Genomic DNA, 23,768 nt, shown 5'->3' with positions numbered 1-23,768 from the left:
CAGGTAATAAATGAATATTTATTTGTGTTTATCCTTGAAAAACATTTGTAAAGGTTTTATTTTAAGTATTTTTAGCTGAAGCTTAAGCGTTTTGGTTGGGTTATTTACATTTTAAGACTAACTTGTGACTGTTTTAAGCTAGTTAGCTTGGTTCTATCTGTTGTCCACGCAGCACCACAAGTCATGGCACAATTCAGTGCGTTTGTATTTGTAAAACATGCAGCTGAGTAAGATATACAAGAAGACAGAGAAAGACACTATTTTGATTTGTTTCATGGATATATTTACAGTGCTTAGTTTGTGTGAGGAGATCTTATGCTTTATAGTTCACCTAAAAACAAGAATATAAGAAACAAGAAGTATAAAGATGAAAGAAAGACATAATAGAAGCTGTTAAACTAAGATATTGTTGTTTATTTACCTGTTTTTATTTTATTTGCTTGTAAAAGGAAAGTGATACTAAATTAATGAACAGTTTTTGTGAATGATTGAGTGATTAAGGAAATGCAAATGTTTCGAACCAAAAGAAACTTTGTACCTACAGTGCTTAACAAATGTATTAGACCACCCTAACCCTAACCAAAGTAAGGTTTATGCCACGGCTGCCCTAAATTAACAGCATTGGTAATTACTAATTAAAAATAGTAAAGCACATTAATATTTCTCGATTAATATGTCAAAGTTATTTACTTGCATTCCTGAACAGAAAAATTAGTTTTAGTGGTTGAATGTTATGCTTGATTCATTTCTGACTTCTCAGAGAAGCCCAGTGAGCCGGCTCAAATTTGGGTGAATTCAGTTTGAAATCCCTCATTCCTGTTCAAAATAGTAAAATGTGGAGAGCTCACTGAAAATGAAAGAGTCCGCATTAAAGCACTTCATGATGCTGGATGGTCTCTGAGACAAATATGACAGGTGGTCTAATAAATTTGTTAAGCACTGTATGTAAACAATTTTGAATTTTTATTAAATTCTTGTTGAAGCTGCTTGAATGGAAGCATCGTGTCAGAGCATCTGCATTCATATTATCATTTCTCAGCCTTTTGTAGGCTGCGACACAGTCTAACCACTAATGTTGAGTGACAAATTTAAAATTATAAATTATGTTACGTATGAAACGTATGGCTAAATAATACTGATATAGGATCAGGTGGTTCACATATTTGGCCAGCAGAGTTTAAATGAATGAGTTAGCCCAATTAAAATAAAGCCATTTTACACATAACCATAGATTTACTGAAAGAGAAGCACTATTAATAACCTACAAACATCAAATCTTTAACAGTCTTCAATGCATCCTCCATTGTTTTTTTCCCCTTTGAGTAAAATACCATGAGTTAAAGGCATATGAGAAAAGTCTCCAAAAGCAAGGAGTGACCTAAGAACAAAAGGAAGAATTGAAGAATTGAAATCCTTTGTGCTTAAATGTCCACATTTGCACCCTAACTGACCCACAGCACCACTAAATAATAATAGTAATAATAATAATATCTTGAATTTATATAGCGCCTTTCAAGAAACCCAAGGACGCTTTACAGGAACACATAGACATGGACAGACTATGTGAGGGGTAGGATGAGTGTAAGGGGTGGTTTAGTGAAGACTGTAGGCTGTGGTGAACAGGTGGTGCTTGAGATGTTTTTTTGAAAATGTCCAGAGATGGAGCGCTATGGATGTCTGCAGGAAGAGTGTTCCAGAGGGTGGGAGCTGCAGCACTGATGGCTCTGTCTCCATAGGTTCGGAGTTTGGTTTTGGGTATGGAAAGTAGGCCAGTGTCTGAAGATTGAAGGTTGCGGGATGGTGTGTATGGATGGAGGAGATCAGAAAGGTACTGAGGAGCCAGGGCATGGAGAGATTTGTATGTGAGGAGGAGGATTTTGTAGATGATACGGGACTTGATAGGGAGCCAGTGGAGGTGGATGATGGTCGGAGTGATGTGTTGCCAGGGTCTAGTGCGGGTGAGAACTCTAGCTGCAGAGTTTTGGACGTACTGAAGCCTGTCCAGGGTTTTGCTGGGTACTCCAGACAGGACTCCATTACAGTAGTCCAGGCGGGAGGTTATGAAAGCATGAATGAGTTTCAGCCACAGAATCAGGGAGTGATGGTCGGAGTCTGGAGATGTTGTTGGGATGATAGCAGGCAGATTTGGTCAAATCCTCAGTATGCACTGATTTTTCTGAAAATACTGCTCTAAGCTTTTGGTAATCCTTCAGACAAATCTTTTGAAGCTATTCACGATTTAGACCAATCAATACTTTTACAATTTTGTACTTTTTGTAAGGTGACCTTGACTGTCATGAAAGGCACCCTTAAATAAAATGTATTATTATTATTAATATTTCAGGTTATATTTCATGCAGCAGCACAACAGACCAAAGAAATGCACATGGTTTTTAAATGGGGCACGTTTTTATTGAACAGTATGAACAGCTTCAATAATTTTTACTTTTTATAACAAAAAGTAGGTGATGCCACATCTGCCAGGCGAGCCTGGCTCAGTGGAGGCTGATCCCAGGATGTTACCAACCAACACCAGAGAACGTGAATAAAAAGGTCATAGGACAAAGGAAGAAAAAAAAAGCTGGAAGGAAGAAAAAGAGGTGAGCAGAGTCAAGAGTCTCTGAATGAGCGGCGGTTTCCTCTGCACGCCATGTCAGCTGGCTCGATTGCACATGAATGGTCACGAGAAAAACATAACATTGTCCCTCTTTACTTCTGGGCGGGGATCATGCTGTCGATGGCCTCTCCCTTCTCCAGCTTCTTCTCCATCTCCACCATGAGCTTGACACCATCAACCACCAGCTGGACCTGCTCCACCTCGGAGGAGCCCAGACGGTCAGCGTTGGAGATGTCGAACACACCACCAACGGAGGCGGTGTCCACACCACCTAGAGAAGACAAAGAAGAAGTCATGATGAAAAAAAACCCCTCAATCTGAGCAAGTAACCTAGTAAGTGAAGCCAGTGGTCACCCTGCAGTTCCGGTGGCTGCAAAAGCCCAGAAAGTCCCAGTAACACCCGAATTAAAACACCCAACTTTAACAGCAGAATAGGCATTCTTACAGCCCAGCTTAAGAGACAATTTGGTCTGAACAGCTCGTTTGTTTGGCAAAATTTCTTATATCTCATCTATTTTCAATTTAATTAGGAGCATGCTTAATCTGACTGACAGGTGGATGTGTTGCAGCATTTTAACAGGAGGTAACCCTAAGATGAGTTGACTTTATTAGATTAACATTAGTGTCTTTAAAACCCTGTGACTGACGGCCAGCCTGCCTCCAATAACAGCTGGGATTTACCCCAGCATCCCCAACACTAAACAGGATAAGAGGTAGTCCTGGTCTCATTTACCTCATGGAGAGAAGTTAATTGACTAAAATTTGTTGGAAGCAGACAATGTGGCTGCCGAATATGTCGCCATTGCAGCTGAAAACTAATACTAACATGCTTGGTTTATTTTTATGAAAAGAATTATGAACTGAGCCTTGAAGCAGCATTAAAATGGCATTCAACAAACTGGCGTACGTCAGGGTTTGGTACGTGTAAGCCTCGTGGCACAGACCTATCAAAGAGCGATCAACTCCCAGGTCTCAAACACAAACAGGAAGTGAGAATAGAAGGTCTAATTATGATGTTAACTGATTGAAGCAAATCTTGCAGGTCTTTAGTTAATCTAAGTACAATCTGAGGTAGTTTGATGCCTGCTAGTTTGAGTTGTTGAAACTTCCTGTTTCATGGCGAGAGACCAAACACATCCTGAACATGAATTCAATAAATTTCCTGCTATGACCTCCTTTTAGGCTCTGTGCAAAATACACTGAAGAACATCATGCAGGTCTGAAGCTTATTATGTAAAGTCTGAGGCAGTTTGGAGCCTGTATGTTTGAGTAGAAGAAACTTCCTTTTCATGGACACCAATCCTTCTCAAGCCACAGATGAGCCATTAAGTTTAATACATGGGCCGAATTTCTTTCTATGAAGTCTTTTCAAGCTTTGTGCAAAACCAACTGAATCATCATGCAGGTCTTATGTTAAAAAAGTTAAGTTTGAGGCAGTTTAGAGCCTGTCTGAGTAGTAGAAACTTCCTGTTTCATGGTGAGATGCCAGTCTTTTACAGGCCACCAGAGACATGTCCTTTAAGTTTAAAACATGGGCCAAATATTTGTTTTTTTGTGAGGTCTGTTTAAGCTCTGTGCAAAATTTGAAGTGGATTGGATTCACTCTGTAAGAGAAAGTAAACATTAACACATAAAAACTACTGTGAATTTTTGACAAGAATAAAGAATTACATTTTCATGCTTCTTATTTGTCTGGTCTTGTTCCTGTAATTATCTTTTTTTTTTTCTTTTTTTTTGGTAAGAGTGGCTCTAAATATGAACTTTTCTGAGTTTCCTCCACTGGTTGTTCTCTTGTCCGTTTCTCGTGTTTGAAAGCACACAAATGTCACTTTCTCAACCGCTGAACTGTGATGCATGATGGTAAATATTCCTGGGACAGTAACAATCTGTTGTTCACTTTTTTCCCAGTGCACTGCGGGATAAAATGAGTGCACTAGATAGAGTATGATAATGCTCACACAGCATTTAACAGCTTTACAAAATGGTATTTTCACCACATAGTAGTATGGGTGACAGGGTAGAACTCTGTGCACATCAGAGTCTCAGTAGAGATCTCAGATGACTGACACAGGTAGATTCGTACCTGTGCCACGCTTCTGCAGACGCAGCCTTTTGAGGATCTCCTCAAACTTGGCGTGTGTGCTCAGTTTGGGCAGCTTGACGTGGACACCACCACGCAGGCCGGTTCCCAGGTTGGAGGGGCAGGTCAGGATGTACCCGAGATGCTCGTTCCACATGAAGCCATGGTTGTGCTTCTTGAAGATCTCCTCAATCTGGTAGATTAAAAGAAGCAGGAGAGTCAGAGAGACACCATTACTCAGTCAGACAGTCTATAGATGGAGTATGATCAGTGATGATAAAAAATACAATAAATGAAAGCTAGACTTGTTTGCATACCTTGCCCAGGCCGACACAGAAACGCCTGAAGACCTCCCTCATGTTGCCACCCTTCTGCATGGAGATGACACGCAGGTGATCCTCCTCGTTCACCCAGACCAGGAAGGTCTTGTTGTCGTTGTGCCTGAAAGGCATGCAAAGTATAAGCCCACATGTCATGGGGAAACACAAGGAAAACTGTTCTGAGAGTTTTCACATCAACAGATACTGGTCATACTCACCAGATGCCTCTAGCGTCGGGCCAGTCACGGGCCATACCAGCGCAGGTCAGCAGGGGAGAGACGGGCTTGTCAAACAGGAAGTGGTCAGCGATCAGCTGCTCCTGCTCGGCATCAGTCATGGACTTCAGGGGGTAGTACTTTCCCTTGAACTCGCCATCCAGGCTGGTCAGAGCTGAGGAGAGAAATCGGGCACATTAGGACTGAAAGTTCCTCACTGTTGGTTTGGGAGGGCAGACTAAAACTTTTCAGAACTCACCCTCAACGGACAGCCTCTCGATCATTCTGCGCTCGCCACGGCTGTTGTGGGGGGGCAGGGTGAATCCCTTGATGCTGCGGCCAGTACGGACACGGCTGGACAGGACATAGTTGGGGTCCAGGTCGTCACCACCCTGAAAGATAAAGTCTGATGTCAAACAGACGCCACAGACAAAGGCTCTGACTAAACCCTCAGAAAGCTGAAAAGAGATGTTTTATCACATCTGATTCTCAACATTTGATCACAAAATTTTGATATACATTTCGTGGGAAAAAATGTGTAACACGACTGCCCTCTACAGGTTAGAACCAGGCTACTGCAGTTGATTTTTTATTGGCTGAGCTGGTACCATGTGACATCGTCAGCCACTTTAGAATCAACTGTTTTTATGTAGCTGTTTGATTTAACCCTTAGAGGGCACTGAGGCCGTTTTATGGCTTTTTAAAATCTTTTATTTTAGAAATATTTTGACCATTTTAAAGCTAACAACATACATTTAGAAGGTTAGTGTTTTTGATAGAACCTTTAAATGTAACAGGTCAAGAATAAGCTCTGTAGACTTTTTGCACACACTCAGGGTGTTGGTGACCAAAAATGCCCCATTGAAACCCATTAAAACCACGATTTTTGATCCCCTAGCTATCACAGTAAAAATGTGCATTTCATAATATTAGGCTTTCATTCTGGAGTCATTGCTTCAAATTTGTAATTTTTCCTGTTTGACATCGATTATTATCCATTTTACAAACACCCGGGTTTTGCACTTGAACTGACATTTAAATGGTTAAATTCCCCAAAGCTTAATTCACATTTGACATTTATAATTAGGTCTGATAAATTTCGAAATAGATGCAAAAAAGATGGAAAAAAGGAATTGATATTATTTTTATCATTATTTATGTATGCTGCCATTTTTGGTCTTTGAGTGTAGAGATTTATTCTACACCAACAATAGGGTTTAATGCATAAAAAAATATTATAAATGCAAAAGGCCTTTTTTTTTTTCATTCCCAGCTAGATGCACCTCAGCCAAAAGTCTGGGGTTTAGTTATCCTTTAAGTCAGTGGGTTTTTTTTGTAACATTTTATTCTCAAGTGTGCAAAAGTAGAACTGCAGTACTGCACCTTCAGGTTCTCGAAGTTCAGGTCAGTCTTGTGCTTGTCAGTGGGCTTGTATCCACCATGACGGTCGGAGATGACGGGGTCCAGCAGATCCTTGAAGACCTCGTAGGACTCCTCATCACCAGCGACGCAGCCAACAGTCATGATGAAGGGGTGACCTATGGGTCAGTCGATGTTTAGCTGCTGTGGTACAGGCTCAGAAGTATTTCAGCCTTTTCTCTGAATATTTTAATGATTCTTACCGGGGTTGTCCACACCAGTCTGGATGACGTCATCCAGGGTGTAACCACTGGGGGTCTGCTTGTCCCTCAGCCTGCCATAGATATCCTTGGTCAGGGCAATGGCCATGTGGTTGTTGTGGTTTTTCAGGTCAGGGAACTCCTCCTCAACTTTGTAGTTGAGTTTGAAGTTGTTGTGGGTGTTTCCGAAAGGCATGATTGCTTTCTAACACTGCAAAGAGAGAGACATGTAGGATAATCAGATTTAAACTAAAACCTTCATGCTGGTCTTTGCCCAGCTGTGACACAGACATCTTCTACATTAGGAGATGTGTGTGATTCTGCAGGACAGCTGCAGAGTTTGAGCAGTGTTGGCAGAGGAATCCTGGTAACAAGTGTCACTCCATTCTCAGAGGCTCGGGTTTCTGGCTGAAATAGAGCTGGGGGGTGGAGTGGCTATTTTTAGCACCTACACATCTGACTGTATATATTCTTTCTTTAGGTGTCTGCAGCATGTCTGAGTAGCCTTTAATTCCTCCAGACACATGCACAACCCCAGACTCGCCAATTTTGAAACAACAGCAGTCTTTTCAAGGAATTTTCTGCAAATAATTCCCTTTTTTAGAGTTGCAGGAATATGATGAATGCATCATCATCTAATCCAGGTTGATTGCATGACAACAGACTGACTATGAAATAATGTCCTTGTGATGTCAAACGTAATGTGATCTGACTGAGAACAAGATATTTCTAACATTTTTGTGGTAGATATCACAATGCTAAAGCTAACTGTCTCATTAAGTTAAGCCCAAAAAGCCGCCCAATGAGTCTGACCCTTAAATGGATGAGCTTAATTACACGTTATCAAGAGCCGTCAGGCACCGTCTCACACTGTGAAGCACCTGTCCACATTAATCACTACCCACTGTCCACGTAGCATGCCCATTCACAGGGAGCTTAATACATGTAGAGTGACTCAAGCTAACCAAACAGCAAAGCAGCTTCTACTATGTTAAGTATCATCTTCATGCACACATTTTCCCACTTTTTTTCCCCAAAAAATTAAAACGCATTCAAAACTTTGCACAAAAACTTTAAAAAGTTCATCAAAGAATCCTCTTTGTCATCCTAAATGAAGGGACAGTCCTTTAAATCTGCACATGCTCCTCTTTAAAAGTCAACCATCTCAGATATTTCTTTACCTTCACACCAGACAAGAACAGAGGTAACAGTCCTTGGGATCAGATCCTGTTCACCACGGCCAAAATAGGGGTCACCCAACTCGGGGGGTCTCTGCTGCCTGCTTATATACCTGGCCAACACTCAGCCATTGGCTTTGCCATTTTAGTGCCTGCTGCGTCCTGATTGGTCAGATCGTTCACACTGATACTCTGAACACTTTATGAAAGGGACACATTTACATCTCAGTCATCCAACACGGGTACTGCAGCTGTACCCACACCCCCAGTCATTCCCCTCACCCTCCCCCTGGCCCAAACATAGCGCCAGTTGGATGGTGGGAGTATCCAAGGGGGGAGGGGGGTCACAAAGGTTGTTGGGGCAACTGTAAAAAGCTGAGCTTCACTTTTGCCTACCATGTTGTGGAAGTCAGAGGTCGACATGTCAGGCGTGAAGATTGGAGTTATTATCCTGGTTATAACATGGCTGCTATGTCCACAGAAGCGTTTGGGTAATCAGCATAAAGTAAGGCTGTCAGAGTTAATGCATTAATCACAATTAATAAAGTTCCATGCTTAGTGCATTACATTTTTTTTAAATTCCATGCTTTATTGTCCCTTCAGCACACCTTGGTTAAGCCACTGCAGCATCTCTCTACAGCCACAGAGACATAAAAGAAGTCAACCACTGCTCCTTAATGTCTCATTTCACTTTAAAAAGAAAGCACACAGACGGCTGAGTGGAAACGTGTGTTATCAAACATTTATCTTTTTACTGCCCCCTTATTTCCTTTCAGTCCATAACAAGTCCCTTTTCCCGTGGTTAAGTGTGTGTCATATGCTTCAATCCACTCAGTTGCTCAAGTTGCTCAAGGCATACTGCTATAACTTGCAGAATGTAGCTTTGCATTGTCTTGCTAAAATAGGCTGGAATATCCTTGAAAAAAGAGGTCATCTGAATGGAAGCATATACATATGCCAAAACCTCTATGTACCTCTCAGTATTAACAATGCATTCACAAATGTGCATGTGACCCATGCCATGGGTAATAATACACCCACACACCATCACAGATGCTGGCTTTTGAACTTTGCTTTGATAACAATCTGGATAGTCTTTTTCCTCTTTGGGTGCATCTTACAGGGTATTTTGTTTACCATTGAAAGGGGCATCCATGAGGGCACTTTATCATGTTTATTTTCTGAAGGACATTTTTCAGGGCAGTCTATCATGTGAACCTTATGTGGAATTATCTAAGAGGGCCCTTTATCATGTTTATACTCTATTGGGCATCTGACCGGACACTTTATCATGTCTAGCTTCCATCGGGATATCTGAGAGGGCACTTTATCATGTTTATCTTCTAGTTGGATATCTGGGAGTGCATATTTTCCTGTCTCGCTTTTATCGAGATATCTGACAGGGCACTTTATCATGTCTATCTTCCATTGGGATATTTGGGAGTACATTTTATCATGCTTATCTTCTACTGGGATATCAGAGAGGGCACTTTATTATGTCTAGCTTCCATTGGGATATCTGAGTGAGCGCATTATCATGTTAAAGCTCGATTTGGATATCTGAGAGGGCACTTTATCATGTCTATCTTTTACTGGGGCATCTGAGAGGGCACTTTATCATGTCTATCTTTTATTGGGGCATCTGAGAGGGCACTTTATCATGCTTATTTTCTATCTGGGAATATGAAAGGACTCTTTATCAAGTGAACTTCCTATTGGGATATCTGAGAGTGCATTTTATCATATTTATCTTCTAGTGGGATATCTGGGAGTGCATTTTATCCTGTCTAGCTTTTATCAAGATATCTGAGAGGGCACTTCATTATGTTTATCTTCTATCAGGAATCTGAGAGGGCACTTTATCATATTTATATGCTAGTGGGGCATCTGGGAAACGTTATTGTGTTTGCCATAGAATTGCCATAGAATTATCCAAGAGGGCACTTTATACTATTTTGTCTTCTATAAGGTGAGGCCAGGTTTGGACATTCTACCCCTACCCTGGCTTAGCACCTTGATTTAAAGGTAATTTCTGGGGACATTCATCCATGTATATTTGTGTGGTTAAATAGTTCATAATACCTTGCCTGTTTTCTCACTTATTTTAAAAATATATGATAACTTTTTGTGTTCTGTTGCCTCTCTACACACAGCATGTGCCCTTTTTATTATTTTTACTCATGCACCTCAACCATACTACTGTAAGTACATCACTGTTAACAGCACAGACACTGATCTTGTTGCTTCTCATGCCATTAACTCTGTCAAGTCTTAAATCTATATTTATGTTGCAGAAAAAAATGACGATTGCTGCAAACTAAACAGACCAGCAAGCAGCTTAAGCCTATCAATACTTTGGCCTGAACATTATTTGAATTACTGGAAAAGCACAAAGGTATGCCCCAATCACTGTATGCCTAATGTGGTATGTGTAGGATGTTTTTGGGCCACGTTGACTCTCTCTCCAGCATCAACAAAGCTGCTGATAAAGCAGCAATACAGAAGCAGTCAATGGCTGTTAGAGGGTCAAAGTTTAAGGAACACTGTTGTGATAAAGCAGACCATCCAAACTAAAATGTACTGTAGAGATAACATACTTTAGGGGCAGCTGTGGTTTGAGATGATGCAACTGTTTTTTCATTACTTTGTGTTCTTTACTGTTAGGACAGCTGAGAGATGAAAAATGTAGGGAGGAGTGAGCAGAGACCAAATGGTCACAGGCCAAAGAAACAGAGTTTGTCTCTGAGCATGCGGCACATGCTCCACCAGCTTGAAGGAAGATATTTTCAAGGGTTTTTTTTTCCAAGATGAAGCAGAGAATCGGCTCCAAATGTTCTTGATGACTGCTCGGTGGTTCATACACTAATGTACACTTGTCTTACATCCTCATGCTCAACTTTCAGATTAATGGAACCCTGGTCCTCGGGATCATTTTGGAACAGTTTGCACCCAATTAACACTTAACTGAAATCCATTCTGATACACATGCATGTTCCACTCTCAATTTACAGATGACTTTTGGAGGAAAACCTGCATTAATGACGACTGCATTAAGATAACATTTGAGTCATTTTTTTTCCCACTCCTCCTCTGAGCTGCAGAGAACCCACTTCAAACCATTCATGACCTGATGCTCTTAAATTGATGGCCATGTTATCAGATAATAGAATTTCTCTGGTAGCACTTACTGTCAGAGGGAATGCCGTTTATGAAAGATGATGCTCTCTTTGACATTAGCCTCATTAGCTCTTGATACTGTATTCTCTCACATGTCTCACACTATTTTACTAATGCATTGGCCCTGCAGCTGCTTCATGTATCACTTCATTATAATTTCATTCAGAAGAATCAGTAGTTTTTTGTTCCATCCAACTTACAGTAGCTTACTGTTGGGGCTTTTATTTGAATATTTGAATATGTGGAGGGCAGAGCTTCATGCTACATGTGAAATTTGAAGGTCATCAGATTTTCAGTATGAGAGTTGTGCATACTTCCTGTCAATTTGGCGAGATGTTGAAATTCTCAACATCACCAGTGAGACAACCTTCTATGAAACCTATCTTATGGCCAATTACTGAGGCCTTTCTTTCAAAATCAGAGCTTAATAGGTTAAGCTCAATAAGAGGAATGAGGATATGACCCATTTGTGTCACTTCCTGTTGCCAGTAGGGGGTGCTATGATGAGACGTTTGCATGTGGGTGTGTTCAGCGTGATACAAGAAAGAGCAGAAGATTGCAGATTGTTTACCCAAGTTATGATAGGTAAGTCATTTTGCACCATATAAACATGGGTGTCAAACTCAAGGCCTGGGGACCAAATGCGGCCCGCGGTGAAGTTTCACCCGGCATGCAAGATCATATCTAATTTGGAATTGGCCTCCTGCTATTTAACCTTAAAGATTAAACAAAAGCCTTCTCAAGTTATAAAAGTCTGAAAAAGTATAGAGTAGAAATAATTAGATAGAAAGTTAGGAATGAAGAAAATAAAGTAGTTTGTTTTCATTTCATATTTTCATTTTAAATCTCAAGAATATGACTGAAACTTGACTTTGACTTATTATTTCATATTTTGACCTTTTAAATTAATAATTTTGACCTTTTTTCTCATATTGTGACCTTCTAGATTCACGATTTTTCATTTTAAATCAAATCTTGAGCTTTTAAAGTCCTGACTTTGACTTTTAATTCCATGTTTTCACTTTTTAAACTCCTGATCGAGAATTTTATCTCATATTTTTACCTTTTAGAGTTACAACTTTGAATTTTATCTTCTATTTTCACTTTTTGAACTCTTGATTTTCTATTTTATAGCATATCTTGACCTTTAAACTCATGATTTTAACTCTCTAACTCATATATTTGCCTTATAAAAACCTTATTTTGACTTTTAATTTTGTATTTTGACTTTTAGGACCAATAAAGTTGACTTTTTATCTCAGATTTATTGATGCTGTGATATTTAATCATTTTGACTTTTTTTTTTTTTTTTTTAGAAATCTTAAAATCATTTTTCATCACTGTTTTATTTTCATTACCTGTGAAAACACAGTTGACAGTGTTCAGTTAAATCTTGACCCTGTTAGGCCCTCAGGTTAAACCTAAATTCAGATTTCGGCCTTTGCTTTGATTGAGTTTGACACCCCTGATCTGAAATGTCTTATTTTGAAATTGAGATGAAGCTGGTAGACTTCCTGTTGGGATTCGGGCATGGGTCCAGGAGGCTTTTTTGTAGGTTTTATAGTAAACCATATGCAGACTAGCCAAGGCTGAATGATGTCGGGGGTGGGGGTGGGGATATTTAAAGGGAAATGTAGCAAAATTAGAGGTGGAAATGTTCAATTGCTGGAGGGGGGCGCTGTGACAATGTGATACATTGATGTATACATGTTTTCAGGATCAACGTGTGATCACCCCTGTGAAGTTTGGTGATGATTGACATGAGCACTAAGAAGTTATGAGCCATTGTTAGTGTATTTTTACTGCAAAAAAATGTACAGTTTAAGTTTGGGCTCTGGTTGCAGCCCTGCCTTATGATGAAAACTCACCATTTCTACAACTTTGGTTCTCCAGGTTGTCTAGTATGAGCAAAAAAAAAAAAAAAAAAAAAAAATCAGGAGTCAGTCAGGCAAAATCCCTTGGACAAGTTCATGAAAATATAAAACTTGTGAATCGCCCAGAAAAAGCCCATATATGACACTTGGCTGTTTGTAGTGCACTTCCTGTACATTTTAGAGGATGGCCCTAAGATTTTTTCTGTCTAATCATTAGAGCTGTAAAAAATATCAATATGGCAATATATCGCGATACTTTGGCATCCGATACAATATCGATACTTCAACTCTTAATATCAATTTTTTGGTAAAAAATAAAAATTCATATTTTAGCCGAGTTTTTAGTAAAATACGACTTGCTCACACGTTTGTATGAGCACAAACAGCGAGTTAAAGAAAGGAAATGCCGTTTGCAAGCTCTGTCTTGCTGCCGTGAAATATAGCGGGAACACCGCCAACGCATTGTGTGATTTACATATACATCATCTCTATATTTTTCTTAGTTAACTGTGTAAAATATCGCAATATATCACAATATCATGATATCCTGATATATCGTGATACTATCGTATCATGACCCAAGTATCGTGATGCGTATCGTATCGTGAGGTTCTTGCCAATACTCACCCCTACTAATCATGATACGTATGTGTACCGATTTTCATGCACGTAGCTCTTACCCAGTTCCCTGTCTCACTTTTGGGGCCCATGCATGATAGACTTGCACAATTCGGCTAAAATACAAAAATTTACATTGCGGGACGATTTATAACTCTGTTATAACTTTGGTATATTCTGTGAAGGAAGTGACACAAGCATGGCAAGCATTTCAATATCTCACCAGTTTGACAGGAAGTATGTACAACTTTCATGCCAAACATCTGATTGCCTTCAAATGCCACATGTGTGATCAAGGTACGCCCATCTACAAGTTCAAAAGTTAATTTAATTTAATTTATTTTCATTGTGATGTGGCACCCATACTGGCCACAGGAAGTGATATGATTGGGCCATTTCTTTATTGGCAAGCAACTTGTTATCATTCCGTTTCACAGGACGTCACTATAACCCTTGAATGAAACTTGCATCAAGTCTCACATGTATGATTAGGGTCTGTAGCTCCACATTATGTAATAACGCCCCATTATGTAATAATGTAATAAATTTTCAATTCATTATGTAATAATGCCGCATTTTGTAAGCCACTAAGCGGTTAGGGTTAGGGCAAGGTAGTAGGGTATACCCTGGAGCCCACCTTAAGTCCTAGGGTTAAGGTTAGGTGTTAAGTCTAGAGCCCTGAAGGGGGGTTAGGTTTAGGCATAAGTCACTAAGCGGTTAGAGTTAGGGCAAGGTAGGGCATCCCTTGGAGCCCACACTAAGTCCTATGGTTAGGGTTATTACATAATGGGGCGTTATTACATAATGTGGTGCTACAGGGTCTGCCCCTCTACTTATTTAAATGTGTATGACATGCTTTTGCTAATGTGCCACCTACTGCAAGGAAACAGAGGCTTCTTGAACATATAGTGTCCTGTCTTTGTTCTAATTTTTAATAATAAATAACCGCTCTTGAAGGATCAACATGCTTTCTGTGCTCTGCCACAGTATACTGCACAGGTTGCTTTCATCCAATTATTCCCACACTCCTGTGGTTGCCACATGGCCCGACATGCTCAGGGGGGCGCGTGCCCTTCAGCGCTTCTTGCAGCCCTAGTGAAATTTTTTCAAACAAAGTTTTGGTTGATATTGGGAAACATTATTTTCAATCTGCCAAGGCACTTTCTATGTTGTCAAAGGTGCACGGATGAAATGTACCAGTTGGATTTATTTCAATATTTAAGCATCCCTATTCTGAGGGTTGAAAATGTGGTCACCCCAATCATTCACTGAAATCCACCGTAAAAGTTCTGTTTATTTAAGGTGTTTGAGGAACATTCTGGAGTGAGATGCTACATAGGAGAAGAGCATCAAACACATCAGAGATTCCCATGTGAATGAATGGACTTCTGGTTACACAGTAGTGGAAACAAGGCGGTACATTAGAAACTCAAATGAGAATCTCTGAGTGTTATCACAGGCCCTTTTCCAACATGGGGACGTCCCTCCATGTAGACTCTGCGGGACGTCCCAGCTGTCTCTGACGGACAGCTGACCGGCTCACACCTGCTTCTTCCAGTCCCACTGACCATTACCATCCCCCACCCCTGCCTACAGGAAGCATGGAGGACCCTCTCTCCTTACTAAATATCTAACCCAGCCCTGCAGCACACCTCGGGTGCTTCACCCCTACTGAACATAATGTTCTATAACGGTTCCTCATATACTCTGACAGTTGTTTTACTCGTTTTCTGCTCTCCACTCTGCAGATCGTGTCGAGCTGAGCGTTGGCTGCCCACTCTGCCTCTGACATAAACTGAAACCTCGTCTCCTGTTACCCAGCTGTCTGCTGCCCGTCCCCCTCTAAATGGAAGGCTATAAGTCTGACTGAGCTACACTAACAAGACACAATCTCATAAAATTTTGATCAGATTTTGAATTAAAATCAGTTAAGCTAAGTAAGCATCTTAATGAATGAAAATGATTCAAATGAATGTGTATTTTTGACAGCAAGGGATTTCCTTTCTTATGCGGGTCCTCGGGGGGACTCTGCTTTGTGTGTACAAATGTGAGTACGAGGCTTAATAGTTATGAGATTAGGGGTTTAAACACAACTGTCTGTAAGGTTGTAAGTATAAAACTAGCATGAACAGATATCTAAAGATCTGCTACAATAGTGTGGGTCCATTTTTACCAACTTCAAATCAATACAAAGTTATTTTAGTGGTCTTCCTTATGCTCCTGAGATGAGTAGTTTCTACATGATAGAAGTGGCCCGTTCACACATCATATTCCCGTCACACATGGTGTCGAGTTTTCTCTGACACACTCCATGCTTCACACTGCCAGTGATCCCAGAGAGCTCTCATAGCATTCTGACAGGCTGTTACAGTGATTTTACATTTAACAACTGTGGAACTCTTAAAGTTTTGGAGTTTGACAAAACATTTTTTCGTGTGATTATCACTTTTTGATGGCTCAGCAATGCAAAAATACTCTGAAAACCTCATGGCTGTTATTAAGAGGGCTGACATTAGCATTACAGGTTTACATTTCTCAACCAGCAATTACAAGGATTTATGTGTTTCTTATGACAATGTGTTACAGAGTCTCTGACTGTGGTTATTTTTGTCAAATACTTTGACCATGGTACAACCATGGATGATAAAGGATGGATGAATAGATTGATGGATGGATGAACAGATGGATGATGGTTGGATGAAAGATGATTGAACGGATGGACAAATAAATTGATGGATGATAGAACAGATGGATGGATGAACAGTTGGATGAATGGATGGATAGATTGATTGATGAATGGATGAAAGAACAAACAGATGGATAGATGGATGGGTTATTGATTGATGATGGATTACTGGATAAGAACAGATGTTTGGAGGGTTGGATGGGTGATGGCTTGTTGGTTGGCTTGTTGGATTTATGAACAGATGGACTGATGAAAGAACAAACAGACAGTTGGATTGATGGCTGTATGAACAAATGAATGGATGGATAGATTGACAGATGAATTAACAGATGGATGGATGATGGATGATTTGAATAAACACATGTATGGATGGATGAATGAACAGATGTATGGTTGGACAGAATGATGAATGAATGGAAGGATGGATGATGGCTGGATGAATGATGGATGGACAGATAGACCAATGAATGGATTACAGATGAACAGATGGATCAATGTATAGAAAGATCAATGGACTGATGTGTTTCTCAATTAAAAAATTAGGCTACCAAATTACTATGTTAAATAGTAATATGTTTGTTAGTTTAGTAAAAGCTCACTTTCTCCACCAGAAAACTCCAGAAAATGTGTAACAGCTGAGAAAAATGCATTATGATGTGGTCATTATCTTCATGACATCACCTCCTGTTCTTACCTGTTCACACACTGCAGACCAGGAAAGAGATATGCAGATGGACACAACACACTGACGAAAAGGCTGAACATTTTCTCGTATAAAAATGCCATAAAGCTGTAAAACATGATAAATCAAGTCAAAATCATATTTAAAGGCGTTAATAAATGTATTTTTTTAAGCAGAACACCACCTGTGTGCTGCAGGGAAACACTTCTGTCAATTTAAAAATCTATGAATACCTGGTGAGTTCATACCTGTGTTAGCCTACTGTTTGATAGCTACTGGATGGGTAAGGAAAAGAGACAATGTAGCCTGTAACATTCAAACTGTTGTAATAGACATGAGACAAAGTTAAAATGTGTGTTCACCAGTATTTTCTGTGTGTTGTGGTGCACTCTATGTAATGTTTTTAAAGCTTTAGAGATAGTAAACAATAATTTTTTGCGCGCGATGCTAACAGCTTAGCATGCCATGCTAATCGCTAATATATAATGTCAATATTTACCACAAAATGCTAACTGCTAATGCAGGGTGTTAACTGTTAACGCAAGATGCTAATCCACAGTTTTATGCTGAGTTACAGTGTATGCTTTGCAACTTTTTTTGTGGCTAAGAAATGCTAATCACGAAGCTGAATGCTAATTCTGGTCAGTGAAACAGCACAGACACTGGAGTGAAGCCTTAAAGGGCAATTCACTGATTTTGTTAAATAGTGGAGCAGATAAGTGAAATAATCGTTCAAATGGTGATACAAGCATGAAATTTGGTACATGTACTCTTCATGGTCTACATTTTTCAAAAATAATGCTGGCCACGCAACAATCCAAGATGGCGACCATTTTCCAAGATGGCAGACACATCACACCGAGCCCTGTTGTAATGGGTTAAAAAAAATTGAAGAAAAAAACAAAAACAATTATTGTCCAAGTCTAGGTTTTTGGACACTAAAATGGCAAGTGAAGGTAATTTTGTCCATGGCAGTTGCATAGTAGACCTTAATCAAGATGGCGTCCAAGATAGCTGCCGCAAAAGACAAATTTCGCCATATCTCAGCTGCTAATAGAGATAGACAAATGATTTTTGTGTCTAATCCTACCTTTTTTAGGTCAGAGAATCTAATGGACTTGTTCCAATAACCATAAAGGCTACCTGAACTGCTGCATCAAAAATGGCATTAAGGATGTCTGCCATGAAACATAAATTTTCATGTAAAAATATTGCCGGGCGCGCCGGTAGTCGAGTGGTTAAGGGCTTGAATCCGGCCCGAGGTCCTTTGCTGCATGCATTGCCTATGTTGTTTGATCCTGCCTTCCAAAGTTATTTATCCAACAAAGAAATAAAAAACACATCCATGCATATCCTGGCTTAAAAAACATATTTTCGGGGTTAGGTGATTCAAAGGAAAACTTTATAAGAAACTTAAAATTTTACATTCATTAAAAGATTTTGTCAGCTGCCATGTTAGTTCCACAAGAAGGCCAAAATTCAGCAATGGTACACTGGTTATTTCATCACACTTCTAATGGATGTCAAAGTAATCAAGAAGGTCTCAGTCAGAACCAGCAACAACCTTTGCAGTCAAGAATGTGGCATTGATTTATTGGTTAATGTAACCCTTTACAAATAGTGTAGGTCCCACCATCATAAATAACCACCAGGGTCAAAACTCAAAGGTACTTTTTGGTACCCAATATACGCTAACAACAGTGACTATTACACCATGGCATTTAAAAATAAATAAATAAACAAGTAATAAGAAGAGAATGAATTCAACTGACACATTTTTTTCATGTCACACTAACCCACCAACGTCATACTGTAAATACTAAAACTTCTCAAAGTGAAAGAAGATCTTATTGATGATGCATAGGAAACAACACAGATGTATGTATACATTCATGTTAGTACAAATAAGCACCATGATTAGAAATAAAGAAATAAAAAAGATGCCAAAGGAGTAAAGAGTCACACCTCACATTTGCAAGTGCACAGAGCTGTACAGATGAGACCCAGCCTGTAGCACTTGCACCTGCCACAACAGCCTGATTTGCAGCCGCATTTGGTCAGCTGTTGGCAACTCTTGGCTTTGGGGGAGTTGGCTGTCCAGAAGACCTGCCATTCTTCACCAACCTTTTGCCAACCCCAGTCAGCAGGACTCTCTGCTCCTGGCTGACACTTGGTTGCCTGGGCCCAAACATGGCCAGCCTGGTAGGCAGCACACCTGGTGTGCTGGAGCAGAGCTGCTTTGGTTGGTGGAATTGCCTCGTAAGCTTCTGCTTTCTGGCAAACATGTCAAGTCTGGCCTCATCCACAGTGGCAGCAGTGCTGGACCTGTCATACATCAGTAGGACAAACTTCTCCAGTATCTCCAGGTTTCTATCTTCCACTGTGAGAGGGTACTGGCTCAGCTTGGAGAAGACAGGGGAGGCCTCTGGACAAATGTCCATTTCTTGCCCTTGTTGCGGAAGGCTGTCCCTTAAGTCCCGTGTGACTGTAACTACATGAGCAAGTCATGTAGAGCCCCTTTACCCTTGGCTCAGCTCTCCTGCGCTGGCACGCCCTGTCAATTCAGGTGTGGCTATCTAACTATATCTAATAACAACCAACTACTGTTTACTAGCTAATTGATATGGGGCTGTTAGACAGCATTTGGGACAATAAACTAAACTATACTACAACTACTAGTCTAATACTACAGTATTAGTGAAGTTAGATCAGCTGACATTGAACCCCACGCTGAGTTACACAGCAGCGATGTCACCAGTGTGCCTTGGTTGTGTGCTGACATTCACTCTATTGCATTTGTAAGCTCTCATCATTGCCTCAGTTCTGTACTTACAGTGTGAAAATGGCTCCATTGGATTCTACGGCCCAAAAAATGTATGTGCACACCAAAGAAAATCATCTATATATATTCGGTAGTTGCCTAGGTATGAATACTTACTTGGATGCCATCTTTGTAATCAAAATTTATGTTATGACAATAATTAAAACTAAACTCATGAAGCTGGTCATCAAAATATCAAATATTTTTTTATCTTAAAAAAATGATTTGGCAACAGTTAAAAAAATGAAATAAAGCAAAATGTGGTCAGGCAAGTCAGCCATCTTGAAAAACGATTGCCATCTTGGATTTTTACATGGCCAGCATTATTTTTGAAAAGAGTAGACCTTGAAGAATACATGTACCAAATTCCATGCTTGTATCACTATTTAAACGATTCTTGTGAAATTTGCAATTATCCACTGCACTAAAATGAATGCACTGTTTTGGTGTAATTAGCCCACTTTAAAGGTTTAAAGTGCAATAATGATGTGGCTCAGATGAATCTCTTGGCTAAAGATGTTATTGTGAAGCTAATTTGTAGCAATTATCGCTTTTATTTTCATGTATTATGATGCAATAAATTAAAATGTGTAAGAAAATGGTTTAAAAAGGGAGAAAAAGAGGATAAATGGTTTGAAAAGACATATAATGTATTGAGTTGTTCAAAATTCCTTGTGATCATGATGAGTGGTTTATGTGTTGTTTAAAACTAATAGTTCAATATTTTGCAATTTTATTTAATGCTATTTTGATGTATTTCCTTGTTTTTGGTTATACAAAACAAAATACAATGAATTAGGAAAATAAGTCAATGAGGTCTCATGCTAAGAAAAAGAACTAAGTAACTTAAAATTCTTCATTATTTTTGTAGGTTTGCTTTTTAGTGGTCTTGTGAAGAACCAGGACATAGATGAACTTTGTCATGGTGAGCCACCCAGACGGTGAAGGACATGGTGTGGCCAGCCATATGACCTGATCCAGAGGACGCCAGAATCAACTGATTTGCTCGCTCTGCCCCAGATAATACACACACACACACACACACACACCTACACACACCCACACACACACACTTTCAACCTACCTGGGTAGTAACTAGTATTAGAGCTGACACTGAACACATACGCACTTGGATTCCTGCAACTAAAACTGAACTCTTTGCCCACTTAGAATTTTTTAAACCCCTCCTGACAGAGGAGAATATGAGTTGGGAGGCCACCTTAAAGGGACTCTTTATTTCCTTTTAGTTCTAAGAGAGCTCTATTTTGATTTGATTTCTTCTAACAGTATTATAATTAATGTTCGTTTATGCTGAGAAGTCATTAAATTTGTCTCGTCCTTTAAGTCATTTAAGGTGCTTACTCCTATCGAACCTGAAAGACCTGTAGTAGCTCATCAACCCAGTCAGATTAGGAGCAGAGGTGCTACAGCTGGATGGATGGATGAATGGACAAAAAATAATTGGAAAGAGAGAAGGATGGATGGATGGACAGATGGATAGAGAAACACAAAGATTGAATGATGGATGAATGAAAGGATCAACCACTTCATGGATGGCCGGATGGATGGATGGATGGATGGATGGATGGATGGATGGATATATGGATGGATGGATGGATAGATGGATGGATGGATGGATGGATGGATGGATGGATGGATGGATGGATGGATCGATAGATAGATGGATGGATGGAGGAACAGACGGATAAATCGATCACCAAATGGATGAAAGATGGATGGACAGTTGGAATGATTGATGGATGGATGGATCCATCAATCTAAGATGTTTGCAAGGATGGATGGAGGAACAGTTAGGTAAAAGAATGGATGGATGGGCAGGCAAACAGATGAATGGTTAGATGGATAAATCAATGGATGGGTGGGGGATTGAATGGATGGATGGATCTTGCAATCACCAGATGGATTGACTAATCAATTAATCATCAATATATGGCTAATGGTATGGATGGATGGATGGATGGATGGATGGAGGAACAAATCTGAATGGATGATGGATGATGGATGAATCCATCACCAAATGGGTGAAGGATGGATGGACAATTGGAGTGATGGATGAAAGAATGGATGGATAGATTGATGGATGGATGGAAGAATAGATGGATGGATGGATGGGTGCCTTTACTAATAGCAACAATTTGACAGGTGTCTTTAACCCTGTGAATGATCTGAGTCCTCCTTCACAGCAGTACAAAGTGGGATTACTGGTGCTATTCATAGCAAAGAGCAGGTTTAGACTGTACTGTCCACAGTTTGAGTCTCCAACACCGACTGAATCCCTTAAGGAAGGAAGGATTTGGCTGCCATAGAAATGTGGGTGAAGATAATACTGAATGATGATGAGTGTCTAGATTTGACACTCTCAAAAATGTTGGACCAATGTCAAAGTCTGCTCTACAAACCAGTGTTTTCCAATCACCATATGAAAGAATATCATTTAAGGAAGGAGGTTTAAAGCCTGGCAAGAGGAATTTTTATGCTGCATTTTTCCTTTGATTTGTCCCCTTTCTATAGTTACTACCTTCATGGTGCATATGTAGGTAAGGCTCACAAAACAGCCTTTAAACTTTTAATCTGCAGAAGGAAGTAGTATCACCTGCGAATGGGACACCAGATCGAGTGTCTAGCTGCTGACATTTTACCCAGAGCCATTGACTGATGTTGGTCTAGAACAGTTATGCAACAGGGCGGTGATATGATGATGACGATGTGCCTTCTCCTGATGTCAGCCAGGGAATTCCTGCAGCTTCACAAGATGCTAAAACACCCATCAGCCTACTTAAGTATTCCCTCATTACAGCTCCAAAGATTTAGACCCCCAGTGCTGCATTGTGCCTTGAGTGTTCAATTATGGGAGTATTTTAAAAGGAGCTTTGGCATTGGTGGCTTTTTTGTTTGAGGGGTGTTCAGTTTCATGACGCAGAATGGGTTTTTTTGAAACCTTATAGTGTTGACCTTAAACACTTTCTGCCATCTTATCCCACAGAGCATGTTGAAGGAAGTGAGCATTAGTTCATGGCCTTGCAGGACACTCACTTGAAACATATACAGCTTGACCCCTACAAAGGAATCCATGCCAACTGCACTGACCTGCGTCAGAATAGCTCAGTGTCACGCTGCAGCTGCATCCTGTGAGACGCTGCAAGTAGAGGTGGGAGCAAACTGTGTCACACTGGACAGGAACGGGAAAAATGTATCATTTAAATTTCTGCCACCAGTAGTCAGAGTCGTCAGTACTTCCTTCATGGAGATACATGGTTGGGAAAGTAACATTATGTGCTTGGCAACCACATACAATGACAGAGAGAGCCTCTATAAATAACACCTTTATGGCTGGTGTATTTAAAGCTTCACTCCTGCATTAAATTCAACACCTGTCTGTAGAGACAGGCTGCCTGGAGATACTGATCATGAACGCAGAAACTCATTTAAGAGATAAATCCTGTTCTTAAAGAGTAGCTTTTAAAGTATCCCTGTGTTTAAATGCAAATAAAATATCTGCTTTATCTAACCATGAAAAGAAGCCTAAAATCTCTGAATAATGAGTAAAAATGATAGCTTTGATAGCGAATAAAATGTTGAAAAACTGTCTAGATTTGATGTTATGCAAGCTGAACTTTGTTCCCCTGTTCTCAGGTGGGTTGCAGCCTTGGTGGTTGGTCGTACTCCATTGAAACTAAACCCAGCAGCGTCACGTGTCCATAGTGTGGTCAGGGGAGAGGCTATATTTAAACCAGGCTCACTGGTCCATCTGCACCCTGTCAAACAAGAGGCTCCGCCCACACCACGACTCCTGATTCAATTTCACAGCGTCAGTCCTGTACCTGTCTAAAACTTAACCAGACTTCTCTCAGCTTTGGTCA

At 40.1% G+C, this 23,768-nt stretch overlaps 1 protein-coding gene across 1 annotated transcript; it reads right to left on the bottom strand.

The window, feature by feature from the left end:
- Positions 1 to 2,387: 2,387 nt before the first annotated feature.
- ckma (creatine kinase, muscle a) lies at positions 2,388 to 8,189 on the bottom strand. Its single transcript, XM_041802218.1, has 8 exons — positions 8,033 to 8,189; positions 6,855 to 7,062; positions 6,616 to 6,770; positions 5,492 to 5,624; positions 5,236 to 5,407; positions 5,015 to 5,138; positions 4,701 to 4,890; positions 2,388 to 2,888 (listed from the first exon to the last, which is right to left on the bottom strand). Exons 2-8 carry the CDS (start codon positions 7,045 to 7,047, stop codon positions 2,710 to 2,712), a joined length of 1,146 nt encoding a protein of 381 aa, XP_041658152.1. The 5' UTR covers positions 7,048 to 7,062; positions 8,033 to 8,189; the 3' UTR covers positions 2,388 to 2,709.
- Between the last annotated feature and the right edge of the window lie 15,579 nt (positions 8,190 to 23,768).

The sequence above is a fragment of the Cheilinus undulatus genome, linkage group 12, assembly GCF_018320785.1.
Source record: "Cheilinus undulatus linkage group 12, ASM1832078v1, whole genome shotgun sequence".
In the NCBI taxonomy this organism is placed as follows: domain Eukaryota; kingdom Metazoa; phylum Chordata; class Actinopteri; order Labriformes; family Labridae; genus Cheilinus; species Cheilinus undulatus.
The sequence above is the reverse complement of the archived record's forward strand: the minus strand, read 5'-3'. Positions and strand labels throughout refer to the sequence as shown.

Bases quoted from the DNA above. Each gene is read 5' to 3' on its own strand.
- ckma (XM_041802218.1), bottom strand. From the start codon at position 7,047: ATGCCTTTCGGAAACACCCACAACAACTTCAAACTCAACTACAAAGTT. The intron at 4,891-5,014 runs GTATGCAAACAA...TTAATCTACCAG, and splicing joins TCTGTGTCGGCCTGGGCAAG to ATTGAGGAGATCTTCAAGAA. The intron at 2,889-4,700 runs GTACGAATCTAC...TGTCTTCTCTAG, and splicing joins TCTGCAGAAGCGTGGCACAG to GTGGTGTGGACACCGCCTCC.